General features: G+C 44.1%; 1 protein-coding gene across 4 annotated transcripts in view; it reads left to right on the top strand.

The window, feature by feature from the left end:
- Positions 1 to 12,971, top strand: part of LOC109480722 (peroxidasin homolog) — a 22,882-nt gene extending 9,911 nt beyond the window's left edge. For 3 of the 4 annotated variants that reach the window (XM_019782966.1, XM_019782964.1, XM_019782967.1), the window contains 19 exons: positions 1,273 to 1,345; positions 3,707 to 3,842; positions 4,030 to 4,181; positions 4,460 to 4,761; positions 5,149 to 5,273; positions 5,464 to 5,566; positions 5,787 to 5,941; positions 6,208 to 6,322; positions 6,813 to 7,059; positions 7,885 to 8,015; positions 8,599 to 8,739; positions 8,904 to 9,051; positions 9,184 to 9,379; positions 9,626 to 9,828; positions 10,169 to 10,339; positions 10,489 to 10,614; positions 10,773 to 10,872; positions 11,099 to 11,255; positions 11,924 to 12,971. In XM_019782966.1, the coding sequence (XP_019638525.1) occupies positions 1,276 to 1,345; positions 3,707 to 3,842; positions 4,030 to 4,181; positions 4,460 to 4,761; positions 5,149 to 5,273; positions 5,464 to 5,566; positions 5,787 to 5,941; positions 6,208 to 6,322; positions 6,813 to 7,059; positions 7,885 to 8,015; positions 8,599 to 8,739; positions 8,904 to 9,051; positions 9,184 to 9,379; positions 9,626 to 9,828; positions 10,169 to 10,339; positions 10,489 to 10,614; positions 10,773 to 10,872; positions 11,099 to 11,255; positions 11,924 to 11,959 (2,814 nt within the window). In that variant the 5' untranslated portion in view covers positions 1,273 to 1,275 and the 3' untranslated portion in view covers positions 11,960 to 12,971. The remainder of the gene's footprint in view (positions 1 to 1,272; positions 1,346 to 3,706; positions 3,843 to 4,029; positions 4,182 to 4,459; positions 4,762 to 5,148; positions 5,274 to 5,463; positions 5,567 to 5,786; positions 5,942 to 6,207; positions 6,323 to 6,812; positions 7,060 to 7,884; positions 8,016 to 8,598; positions 8,740 to 8,903; positions 9,052 to 9,183; positions 9,380 to 9,625; positions 9,829 to 10,168; positions 10,340 to 10,488; positions 10,615 to 10,772; positions 10,873 to 11,098; positions 11,256 to 11,923) is intronic. The other variant, XM_019782965.1, reaches the window with a different exon arrangement.
- Positions 12,972 to 13,421: the final 450 nt, after the last annotated feature.

Here is a 13,421-nt window from a genome sequence, read left to right as displayed (position 1 = left end):
GTAGTGGTTACTTCGACAGCCTTTCCGCTGACGCTAAACATTACTAGTTTGAGGTTCCACAGTTCTTACAACGTTAGCGCTTGAAGTGGTGTTTTCCAACTTTGTTGGTCTGGTGATGTTGTCTTTGTTGGCTTGTTGTCTGTCATTTCCCTCCATTTTTATGTTTGGCGGCCCGTCTTCGATGGGTTGGGTTTGGTTCACAAATCTCGGCTTCGCTTCGCTAAGATCCGTTCCTTCCCGTACGTAGTAGTCGCTTCAATAGCGCTAGTGCAGCCCCATTTGAATGTGTAAAACTTAATGTCTACAGTCCCGTTTTGATTCGTTTATGAAAGTACATTTTACTAAGGTATGACTTTACTAACTGATTGTGGAAGTACTAGTACTTAGTACTGATGTAAACAAGTACTGATGTAAACAAGAAACAATATACGCGCTCTGGTTGAGTTGGTTGAGTTCATGGCGTTTACATGAAACAAGGTGCTAATAGCCGCTAGTCGGTGACGCGTCAGCAGCCCTATGATTGGTTCCCGCTAGAAATCTACTGGATGTCATATAGTGTACACGTGGGGGCGGGGCGTGGCGCTACCTAAAATTCTGCTGCGCTACCTAGTTTTTGCCCTAGGTAGCACACTGTGCTACTTTGCTCAAAACAGTATTTCGAACACTGCGTTAATCAACAGTCCATACCGAACCAACCGTCAGTAGCCATCAAACCGGCATACAAACATATTACGCACATAACTTTCATACTACACACAAACAAATAACCTAAACCAATAGAAAAAAAAACCCGGAGGTTTGAAATCTACGATTTCCCTTGTTCTTTTTTTAATCTCACTCTTGCGCTAAAATGAACCGCGGTAGTTGATAGGCAAAGAAAGCATCGATGTATTTGTCTTCCACGAACACGTGTGCACGACTGTTTCGATGACAGCTGCTATAGCGCTAACGTTTTGTGTTGGTGCATCATTATAAATCTGTTCATAGGGACAGAAAATGGTATTCGAATCACATTGAGTACAGGCAACAGTCGCTTTCCGTTGCTGTTAAATTTCTTGTCTTTGTGTACAGTTGTACACACAAGTTTGACCACAAGTTACTAAGGAGTGTTTACGCGCTTTGATAGTAGCGATTGCCCAAAGCCGCTTTGTAAATCGTAACTTATGTTCCCCCATTGATCGTAGATTAATTTCTGCGCGTTGATACATTGAGCTATTATGGAACGAGACACAAATGTAGTGATTGACATTTTTTTGCTCTTACCGTTCACAGAAGATGGCGCCCACAGCTGTATTCGTTCTTCTGACTTCGCTGGTCGTCCTTGTGCGCGCAGACGTCCTAACCAGTAAGCCTGCTTCTTACTGTTTTATATTCATATACAATGTATGTGATTTATGTGCTAAATTGCTTAAAATTGGATACTAACTTGATGTCGACATAGATTATAAACACTTACGCACATCAACACTACATGACACGTTGACAAACTGGGGGCGCGCTGTTGTACTCGTATTATATGCTGACACTTTGTTTGATGATTTGATAACATTAGAAAAGGTAAGCTATATGTATTGCTTTTGAGCGCTTCCAAGATGCCAAATGTTACAGTTTATAAAGTGTTCAAAGTTTTTAACGACTTATGAATCATGCTCGTTTTTCCTAAGAAATCACGGTAGAACGTTCTAGTCTTGACCACGAGTTTTTTACTGGCGTTGCTGAGACAGGAAATAAATGGGGCTAGATTATAAGACAGACTGTACTCCCGCTACACGAAAGAGCTTTCTAGACTTAGATTCCAAATCCCGGTAGATTTCCAAGAGAGAATTGTCATTACCGGGCTAACTGGCATGCTTAATTAAGAGTGAATGTGAAACAGATTGGAAACATTTAGTAAAGGGTGCAGAAAGGCGCTGTTAAACGAAAAAGAGCGTAAGCTGCTCTGGAAAAGTTTGTGCCATTGTATTTGTTATGAAAAATTTGACAAAGCTCTCAGTAAATGACCTATTGCATCGGTAAATATTTTTTTGCTCGTTGAAAGGAAAAAGGTAAAATAAAAAGATGGGCTGAAATACCATTCTTCTACGGAGTACGTGTAGACGTCAACCCCAAACATTCTCTGAAGTTCAAGCATTGCATATACTTGAAAAAAGGTCTGTTCATGTGTTCTCAAACTTGCATATGGAGAAAGATCTGGAATCGCGGTTTTTAAAGCTACTAAAGATCACTTAAGAAAATCAAGAAAGCCAAGAGCTTTTTTTCACATTGCACGGATGTTTAATTGACCCACGATGACGATGCAGTCCCCATGAGTTGATCATAGTTTCCATCATGGTGCAGTGGCGCAGAAACTTGCAACATCATGATGAAAAGACAGCCTTGCATTAACCTTGAATTACGGTGATTTTGCACTTTTGCTAAACCCTCGTGCATAGGTCTGGTAGCTATTTCCTTCTGGGTTTTTTAAAGATCTTTTCCACGGCAGTACTTGTGGCAGAATCATTACCACCAAAAAGGTTTACTTCAACATCGTTGACTGCATCTAAATTTGTACATTTTAAACTGAATAATGGCAAAACTTCGTTTCTAGTGGCAAAACTTCGTTTGAGGCAACTCTCAACCTTTGCAAATGGTAGTTGTTAAAAACGACTATGTTGAACATAAAACTGGTATTCTTCTCAGAAGCTTCACTAATGTTTTATAAGGTTGTTTATTATATATTGGCCACTTTGTCTTTAGTAAGAACATCTACATCTTCTCACGAGACTCCCAGACCAGTTTCCTCCCGTCCTCAAACGGACGGAGGCTATCAGAATCTTCTCGAAGGAGCGCACCATTGTTTTTGTTCAGTGGTGAAAGACGCGGCCAGAAAAAACACAGAGCGCACTTGGACCCGCTTGAGTGCGCGGAGCTACTTCAATATGAATGTGCTCTCTGGACAGTATCACTCTCTAGGTGCCTGTCAAACTATCAAAAACCACTTTCTCCACGTCTGAAAGAAAAGTTGTTTTTCAAAGCCAAAAGTCTTCGGAGAAAGTTTTCATTGTGGGACTCTTGAAGAGAAGGAAAGTCTCTAGTGGGAGACTTCTGTGATATTAAGGAGGTTTAAATTAAGATTTTAAAACTCCTTGGTGTTGTTGCGGTATTTCATTGCAAGTGGGGCGTGAAACGGGCAGGTACGATATGTCACTACTGGTGACGACCTGTGACGGGTTGACGCTTTCTAGAACAAGACAAGAAAAACAAAAGTTACAGTTCTAAACACAATGAGGTCAGCGTCCTGACGTTAAAAAGGACGTATGAACAGGCTAAAATCTTGACTAACCAACATATGCAATCCACCATCAATCAAACAGAAAGAGACGATCGAGTTTTGACAGCCATCGCTGTTTGGTGTTGAAACTATTTTGTAATTCTTCTTTACTACACTCATCTAACGTACAATGAGAGGTGGGAGAAAGAGCCAGTTGGTACGTGAAGAATATGTGATGTGTGTGTATGCATATCTAACAAAAACTGCAATGAAGATAAAAGATGTGTTATAGCTTCTAGAGGGCACATTACCGCTAGTTCTCCTGGTCGGGATTATTTAAGGCTTTGGCCAATACAAACACGTCTTCATTCACATGATGTAGACTGTCAACTTGCTGTTGGTGTTAGTTTTGTATCATAAATGAATAAAAAAATTCACATATGTCAATATCCACAGTGTCTGCAGAGTCACGGAATGACCCGGAAGAGCTTTACCCCGGCGACGCCTACGTCACTTCCTCCCTGCTTGAAGCTATGACGCGTGTAGACAGGGTCATCAACTACACCAAGAAGATGCACGAAGATCCAGACAGGTAAGGAAGAACATGGAACGATAATCATTCTTCATCGTCCAGACCTAGTCATCTTTCGAGGTGGAAAAGAGCAAGAGCAAGACTATTCAACTAAAACTGGTGCTCATGAACCGTGGCATAGGAGTCGAGTAAGGAGCGCAACTCGATTGCCCATCTTCTACTCACGTCTTCCTCTTCTTGTTTTCAGGGTGATGACGCCAGAAGACTTCCTGGACCTGTTCCGTCACATGAGTCCGGGCGCCCAGCGGGAGGCCCGGGCTGCTGAGATTGTGGAGAATACCATTCAGCTGGTGGCCGAGAAGGTCAAGGCTCATCATAGGAGCAAGAGGATGATCGAAGGCGAGATTCTTCTTACATGTCTAACGGACTAATATTTCTTAAAGTAAAGGATACTTCCAGCATAGGATGGAGTGAATTATTGGGAAAATAAACGTGGGTGATGAGTGAAAATGTTTTTAAAAAACTTTATGTATTCTCAATCATAGATGCAAATCACGTGAAATGTGTTTTGACGTCTTGGTCAAATACTGTAACTTCATCTGTCTGTTCACGGGTGTTGGCTATCTTGACGAAAACTACGGAGCACGAATTGGAACTTATTTCTTTTTCTCACACAGACCTTCCGGCCTTCAGCGCTCTGATCTCTCAGCAGCAGCTCAACACCATCGCCTCCCTCTCCGGCTGCGCACGCTCCGTGACCCGGGTCAACTGTTCCTCCAACTGCCTCTCCAGCAAGTACCGCACCATCGACGGGAGCTGCAATAACAGGGAAAATCCGCTGTGGGGCTCTTCACTCACACCCTTCCACCGTTTCCTGCCGCCGATCTACGAGAACCAGTGGAACGAGCCCGTGGGCTGGAACAAGACTCGGGAGTACAACGGATTCACCCTGCCCAGCGTCCGCCATGTTTCCAACCGGGTAGGTCTAAAACCTTTCAACTGCATCTGTCATTTACAAGTAAAGTCCCGACGTTTTTCCACAACCACAGTCAATTTACTCACCACAGCGAAGTCAGTTAGGAACATAGACGACGGGGATATAGACTCGGGAATGTTTAGGACCGCATTTCTATTGCCATAACGCCACCATGCGGCAAGAAGTAGTTAGGAATCACGTCCCAAGGCGGTCTCCAATTGAACTGCAGGATAACATTTGTGATCTTTGAAACGGTTGATAGGGACTGATCTTTTCAATAGCAAGCTAAGTGCTGAATTCGTTCAGTATAATATTCATTTAAGGCAGGGTGATTACCGCAGCCATTGCCATATTGCTGCCGGTTGACCGAAGTTGTCGTTCTTTGTCCAGCTGATGACTACGCCAACCAACGTGGAGGATCCTGATTACACCCACATGATGACTCAGTGGGGACAGTTCTTGGACCACGACACAGATCTAACCGCAACCGCTGTGGGGCGCACCATGTTCTCGCCGTCAGTACAGTCCATCTATCTACATTACTGATCTACATATCAATGAATACATTTCAGGATATGAACAGGTTCAAATGTGCATATGATTGGCAATGTAAAACTTAGCCTCCTGTCCATTAGTTGGATTTATCGTAATTTTTCAATCCACGAATCGTAACCCTTACCGCTTTCCCTCTTCTCTTCTGTCTAGGATGGGCACGGTCACGTGTGGACAGACCTGCGATAACATCATGCCGTGTTTCCCCATCCCCATCCCCGATGACGACCCCCGCATAGACAACGAGCGGGACAGGGTACGGGGTTTCAATTGATTCAATCGGCACCGTGCAATGCATTTCTTTATTTGGCCCAGGCGACATCCGTGGTAACGAATAGGGATCAATGGCTAAGATAGATTTACTTGACGAAGAGAAAGTTAGTTTTGGTAAGGTGCAGTCTTCATTTCACACAAGTTATAGTTACTACTATTAGTAGTATTTTACCACCTCCCTATGATTTGATTTTTCTCCGCAGGCCTGCATGCCGTTCACCCGCTCCAGCGCCGTGTGCGGGACAGGAGAGACGTCCTCCCTCTTCAACACCATCATCGCCCGTGAACAGATCAACCAGATCACCAGCTTTATCGACGCCTCCAACGTCTACGGCTCGACATTCGAATTTGCACAGTCGTGAGTTTCTTTAGGTCATATTTGTCACAGAAACCCGATTGTGTTATGCATTGTGTTACATACATGGAGCATTTGGGGACTCCCATTTTCTAAACAATATTGAAAAGTCGACTGTGTGCACAATTTTTTTTCAAAACTACTAGTATGCTTTACTTTTAGTCCTCCCATTATCATGAGCTTCTGCCTTTATCATTATCGTACATGTCATTTGTACCCAGCTGTACATGTGATGAATAGTTCATCTTTTCTTTTCTTTGTTTCACAAGACTGCGAGACTTCAGTACAGATGACGGTCTGTTGCGCGTCCAGGAAGGAGCAGACATCAGCTCAGGAATGGACCTACTTCCTTTCATGAACCAGGCGGTGACCGCCTGCAATCAGGTCAGTGGGAACCAATCAGAGTGCCCGATGCATAATTGAGAAGGCTAAAAAAATCTATGGTTGATGATTGAGTGGAAACAGAGAATCTTAGAGAAAATGTCGTCAGCAAGTCATAGGAAGCCACATTGTAGCTGATCACTGTGACAAACGAATTTGATGATGAACGTATAACCTTTGAGGATAAGGGACCGCTAACCACTGCAGAATTTTGTTCTTCCTGGGTAAGTTACAAGCCAATGAGGTCGCCTCCTTCCCGTATCGGCGATGTGATTGGCTGATAACTTTCCCTCGACCAGCCGGGGAATAACCTGATCTGATTGGCTGACGTTTGGCCAGCTCTAACCCCCTGAAGAATGGATAGTTTGTTGTCAGGGTTATCGCTAGCCGAGGGCGTTTTGGCTATTGTGTCGTACCGAAGCGGAGCACCCTGGCAGAGAGGATTATAATTTTGAAACAATTGACGTAACACAAGTTGTCTTATTTTCTAAAGGATCCTAACGGAGGAGACATCGTCCCATGCTTCCTTGCTGGCGACGGTCGGGTTAACGAAGTCAACACGCTGATCGCATCACACACCATCTGGCTCCGCGAGCACAACCGACTCGCCCGGGAGCTGAAGCGTATCAATCCGCACTGGAACGGGGAACAGATCTACCAGGAGGCCCGTAAGATCGTCGGCTCAGAGATGCAGCACATCACCTTCGCCGAGTACCTTCCTAAGATCCTCGGACCAAGAGGTAACACTATTTTTTTCTACTATGGTGTTGCCACAAAGAGTATGTGTTATTACTGTCAGTCAATAGTGAGGTAGCGGCAGGACATCACATCAGAAGTGCAGATCGATCCAAATAGACCATACTTCGTTTAGCTTCATCATCATGCCATAGGCCTTATCTACTGCGCATTAAAGTTAACCACCTTCGATATCATTAGAATCGGTATACAAATACACATTTCAAAATATATATTCTAGTCCAGGGCTTTTTATAGCTTAATCGCACTTCTTATATATACTCCATAAACCACTGATTCGATGCCACTCTAGTACCTTTAAGTTGACATCCCCTCTTCTTACCTTCCTTGCACAACTCCGCCTTCTGAACACTTGTACTACAGATGGTATCTCTCTTCCACAACCAGGTGTCTTTGGGCAACTGCGTTGTGGTCCTGAGCTTCGCTAGAAAGTCTTAGATCGGATGAACCACAGGTAGGTCATCCTCGCTCGTCCTTCTTGTCTCAAGCTTATTCTTTCTTTTGAAACACTTCAAAAGACATTTACGCTAGATCATGGCAGCCCCGCTTACTAGTCGGAGTTTATCGCCTTTGCAAGTTTTGCAGCAGCGCCGGGTCCCCTTAGGCTTGTGGTGCACGTTGGTGTTGTTTGAAAAGTACAAGCAGAAATTTACTCTATCACATACTTAGGCTAAAACACTATTGTTTAGTTTGCCCGAAAAACATGCATATATCTTGGCTCGTAAAGGGCAGTAAGTTTGCCGTACTTAACATAGGAATGGTGTTGCCATTATTATTGTGTATGGTATAACTTTCTATGTCCGACTCAGGGATGGACCAGATGGGGGACTACACCGGGTACGACCCAAACGTGAACCCCTCGACCCGGAACGAGTTCGCCACTGCCGCCTTCAGGTTCGGCCACGCCGCCATCGGCGAATTTATGAGGCGTTTTGATGAGGTAGGAATGGCGTCTTCAACAGACGGACTTACAGACTAACTGACAAACGACGACACGAAATAAGACCCTCTCAAAGACAGCGCAAGACAGATGGAAATGTTGTAAAGGCCTGAACGGAAGCAATCTTGTGAAAAAAGACCACGCCCACGGGTCAAAAGGTAGTATGTATTCCAAGACACAGACGAAATATCACTATCACAGTCAAGACCGGAGACAAGAGAGAGAACCAAGCCTGAATGTAGAGTTAGCATTGTAATTAAACCTGTTTGTTAGGTGTAACAACAGACATGGCGTAGCTGAACGAACCACCAATTCAGCTCATCACATAGAAAATTAGCAGAAGGAGATAAACATGATGTTCTGAGCTGACCTCCGCCGATGTCAACTATCTTTTTCAGACCATATCCCGGCTATAAATTCAAGTTCGTACCATCACGTAAACCCGCAGCCCCATTCACACAGCAGTCCAACGGCTGCTCCAGATAAATTGAGGTCATTTCTCTACCTTAATTTGAAGACAATAGAAATATCTGGTCATTATAAATTATTGTCATTGATATTTATGCTGTGTTTCTCCCTTCAGAATTACGAGGAGGCCGCGATCGGGAACGTCGCCCTCCATGACGCCTTCTTCTCGCCGTGGCGCGTCATGCGGGAGAGCGGAATAGACCCGGTGGTCAGGGGGCTCATCGGAGGGTTCGCCAAGCTGGTCACTCCTACACAGGTAAGGCACTATCTTATACATGTCACCCCTCAGTTTATGCAAATCAATGTAAAATGACACCACGATAACAAAGTTGTCCAATACGAGCACCGATCCCGACTCAAATGCCGACTGAAGCTCGACATGTAAACAACAAATTTGATTGGCGATTATTGCTTTACTAGGTAATGCACGAGGAGCTCTCCCAGAACCTCTTCGCCCTGAGGAACCAGATAGCGCTGGATCTGGCCTCTCTCAACACCCAGCGTGGCCGTGACCACGGGATTCCTTTCTACAATGACTGGAGAGTCTTCTGCAACCTCTCTCGAGCAGGTGAGATAGAGGGGTGTAAAAATCTTTGGACGTTGACGCATCCTTAAGTTAGGTAGTTCTGGTAGTATTTTTTAATCAGACAACCATTAGTACAATAAATACCCATTCTGTTAATTTAATATCCGTTTGCAGCGTCCTTTGACGACCTCTCCGGTGAGATCTCCGACTCAGACGTACGTGACACACTCTCTGACGTATATGGTGACGTCAACAACATTGACCTTTGGCCAGCGGCCCAGCTGGAGGACCACGAGGACGGCGCGAGAGTCGGGCCGACCTTCAGGTGCATGCTGGCGGAGCAGTTCAAGTTAAACCGCAACGGGGACAGGTAAGGCAACATCTGCAATAAGGTGCACACCTGGATTTTTTTATAAGGTGGTTAGAAATGTAACGTATAGAAATAACTGTTGTCTAAGATTCAGACATACAACACAAGTTTCAAATCCTAAAATGGACCATTTGTTTTAGTTACTAAGGGACGGACTAGGAATAAATGTGCGAGTCTCAACATCTCGAGACGATGCTGCTGCTGCTCTACCGCTGCTACATTTTGATCATGTCTTTCCGTTTTCAGGTTTTGGTTCGAGAGCGACGGTGTCCTCACGGCGTCACAGCGTACCGAGATCAGACAGGTGACTTACGCCCGCGTCATCTGCGACACTACCGGCATCACCCGGCTGCCGCCTGACGTGTTCCGGCGCACTGCCGTGGCTGACATGGTGGCGTGTGAGGACATCCCCGGCATCAACCTGCAGTTCTGGGAGGAAATCCCTGAAGGTAACATGTCCATTTACCGGCTCGGCAGCAATGGACTGAAGCAAACATAGCTCAAAGAAGGTTCTTTTTCATACGGGTCCTTGCTGTAGGATAGTTGTGGTAATTCTTGCAGCCGCTACCTTTGAGGCGTCACCAAAACATCAACAATGTAAATTTCTCATTGATCCTCTAGTTTTAGAACACAGTTTAAGTAATGACAAACACATCCGGCAACTTGATTTGCTGGATGACTAGAGAAATCTCCAAAAGCATTCCCCTAATTATAAAAAGAATTAGGTTCCTGTACGATGTTCTTTCATAATCGTATCTGATAATTGTACATAAACTGTCAACGTTGCAGACGAGCCGTGTGGCGAACCAGCGGAAGTTGAGGACGCGTATGTGCAGAAGTGTGGCGCTAACTTCTCCGACACTCACATCTACACCTGCGACGACGGGTACGCCATGACAGGGGCCGGTGAGATCCGTTGCCTCGGGGGAAGGGTGGACAACCCACCGCCAACATGCTCGGGTAAGCCTGCTGCGTTTGCGTTATACCTAGACCTCTAAATTCCGCGCTATTTTCTACATTTGGTCTATTCACTCGGTCTTGGATTTAGCTATTTCTTCTAAAAGATTACATTTTTGACGGAATCTTTGATTTTACCACCCCTCATTCAGACATTGACGAGTGCGCAAGAGGAGACATGAACAACTGCCAAGAACTCTGCGTCAACTCAATCGGGTCCTTCATGTGCGCATGTCCAGAAGGCTTCATGCTGAACGACGATGGAGTCAGCTGTTCGAGTAAGTGCAGGCAAACAAGAAAGAAAACTAAATATGATGATGTCTCATATAGGCGGCTAAACTCATGCATCACATTGTTTCTTTGGCCTGTTTACTTTTTCTAATTTTGGTAGAAATCTTCCACAATTTTGATATCACTATCGTCATGTTCACTACAGTTGACGACTCGCTGAGCCTGGGCTGGATCATCGCGATCCTGTTCATCGTCCTGTTCTTCCTGGCCATGTGTGCCATGGTGTTCGTCTTGGTCAAGGGATGGTGAGTACACTTGTAATCAAAATGTCATGAAAGAAAATCAAATGTTAGCAAATTGGCATGAATGAAAATGCATGGACCAGCTATAAACTTTTTAAAATGCATAGATCAAAGGTAAGAATGACTTACTACAGCGGAAGAAGGTTCCCATCCCTGCAGCTTGAGAACACGGTGGATGATAATAATGAATCAGTAGCTCTGATGCACATTGATATTGTCCTGTCCACAGGCACACTCACCACCAGAACCAGGAGATCCAGCGCATCAAGCAGCTGAACGCCAAGCCGATAGACCGCAACGGCGTGGACAACAAGTCCTTCATCTCCGACAAGCACGACAAGAAGTCCCTGACTGGAACTTCCTCTGGAGACTCCGGCGTGTTGGAGGTCAGTCTTGGGGATTAGGTTCATGCAGCGACGTTATCGCTCTGACGTCTGGTACCCTCGCTGCTCTTCCTACGGAGTTGGGAGGGGTAATCTATTTCGTACGGCAGAAGATGAAAGTCTAGTATAAAGGCTCATGGTCATTTTTCTCAGCTATATGATACGTCTTCATTAAAAGCAACGTATGTTTTCAGTCTGCAGGTTCCAGTCATAGACATAGACGCAGGAAACTGTCCGTTACCGTGGTAACGTAGATATCTGTATGCACGAAACGGGCCTTTATGGCTAGTCATCACTTTTCCACCTTGTTTGGTGGTGTTATCGGTGTTGACCAACTTACTAGAAATGTCTATTCCTTATGGCCAACTTGCTAGCTATTCATTTCTGTTCAACACAATCTATGCTGATGATCCCATGAATGAACAATCCAGCGGTGTCTTGTGTTTACAGCTGTTGACTAATGCCCTGTTGGTTTGGTGTTTTCATGGTGGTTACTTTGCTAACGTCTAGTATATTGGTATTTTGTCGTTTATGTTGGACAACCGGCAATCTTCAAGGTCATTTGATTAAAGTAAGGAAATGAGTCTGTAATGTCCAGATCAAGACTGCCTGCCAGTAATGTTCGTATCAATGTTGTCTATTTGATTCAATCTGCTTCTTTCGTTCTTCAGGAGGATCTGGACTCCCTGCCAGGGGTCGTCAGCTAGATGTGCTGCCTCTCTACTCCGCGGAACAAGAGCGGTGGGTCTCCATGGATCTGATACTGCAGGAGAACGCGTGGAAAGCATTGCAGACGCACATATCAGGCTCTTCCTGGTCATAATCATTGTGTGGACGTTTGATTTTGAGTTTATTGCGACCCGATCTTAGCTTGCGCATAGGAAGCTCTACTTCCAGTGGTCGGTAAAACATTCCATTTTGTAAATATCGTGTGTTCGTGTGTTTTGCTTGCAGATAGATCTTATCTGTTCTGTGATATTACACGGAATGTTGTTATAGGTTTTATTGTGAAACAAATGTATTATCATTATTTCATCGTCTTTAACATAGGACAGACCTGAACATGTTTAGAAGACATCTTGTATGTAAAGAATTGTATAGTTTGTAACGATAGAGTATCATAGACTATATTTATACACATAGCGATTTCTATGTATGACGTACTGTTCATTAGTGTATCAAGAACTTGTGCGTTCGTCTGAGCTCAATGAGGTTTATCCACTAAATAGTGAAGTCAGGACGAAACACTGAAAGGTGGGTATTTTATCAGGCATCATTCTCATTCCTTGTGATATTCCACATTTGACAAGGCTGCAATCATACTGAATATAAGAATTTTGCAGCACAAATAGGTCCATACTGGGGCTGTGTGATTTCATTCTAAAATTCTAATTGTATCATTTTTTTTAAACAAAACACCGAAAACTGTAATCATCCTTTATTTTTGATTGTCCAAAGTTTACCTTACATACTTTATTGTTCAAAATAAGAAATATATTTTCGCTGTGACAATAGATGGCCCTGACGAGCTGTCCAAATGGTACTTGTAAATTTACTTCTCAGTAAGTGATATATTTTATGTGTGTGACAGTTTGGAGTGAAACAACACTTATACCCTTATACGTTAAACCCTTTGACGTGAAATGTTGTGGCTGTTGTCGAAACTGCAAATGTTTGTTTAATTTTCATTAATAAAATTTACAAAAACGTGAAGCAGTTTGTGTATGTTACACTTTCTTCCAGAACAGTGTAAAATGAACATCTATAAGGAGCCGCATCTGTTCTGTTTCTGTTACGGTGACGCTACAGTGTTAGACGTTATACCACGAGACAGCTGCATCAAGTCCAGAAAAAGTCGAACGAGCTCGAGACCGACCGACAGAAACTATGCCATTGAAACACCCAAAGCCTTGTACTACCGTGGAAAAGCCTCGGTTTTGCAGGGAAACGTCTTACACGCAGTTAGTAAAGGGTAGGTGTTGGGGTGACCGTGAGGAAGTTGCATTAAAACCAGAAAACAATGAACGAAATTTACGTGTACTGCCTTGAAATAAAAGATAACTTCATTTATCAATCTTAAAGTGGTTTGATCTGGAACAGCATGTTACCTGAAACGATATGCACGCCCTCTGTCGTGCACACATGTATAAGCACACAAGCGTCCAACCA

Source organism: Branchiostoma belcheri, unplaced genomic scaffold (genome assembly GCF_001625305.1).
Source record: "Branchiostoma belcheri isolate BF01 breed outbred unplaced genomic scaffold, Haploidv18h27 scaffold52, whole genome shotgun sequence".
Taxonomy (NCBI): Eukaryota; Metazoa; Chordata; class Leptocardii; order Amphioxiformes; family Branchiostomatidae; genus Branchiostoma; species Branchiostoma belcheri.
The sequence above is the reverse complement of the archived record's forward strand: the minus strand, read 5'-3'. Positions and strand labels throughout refer to the sequence as shown.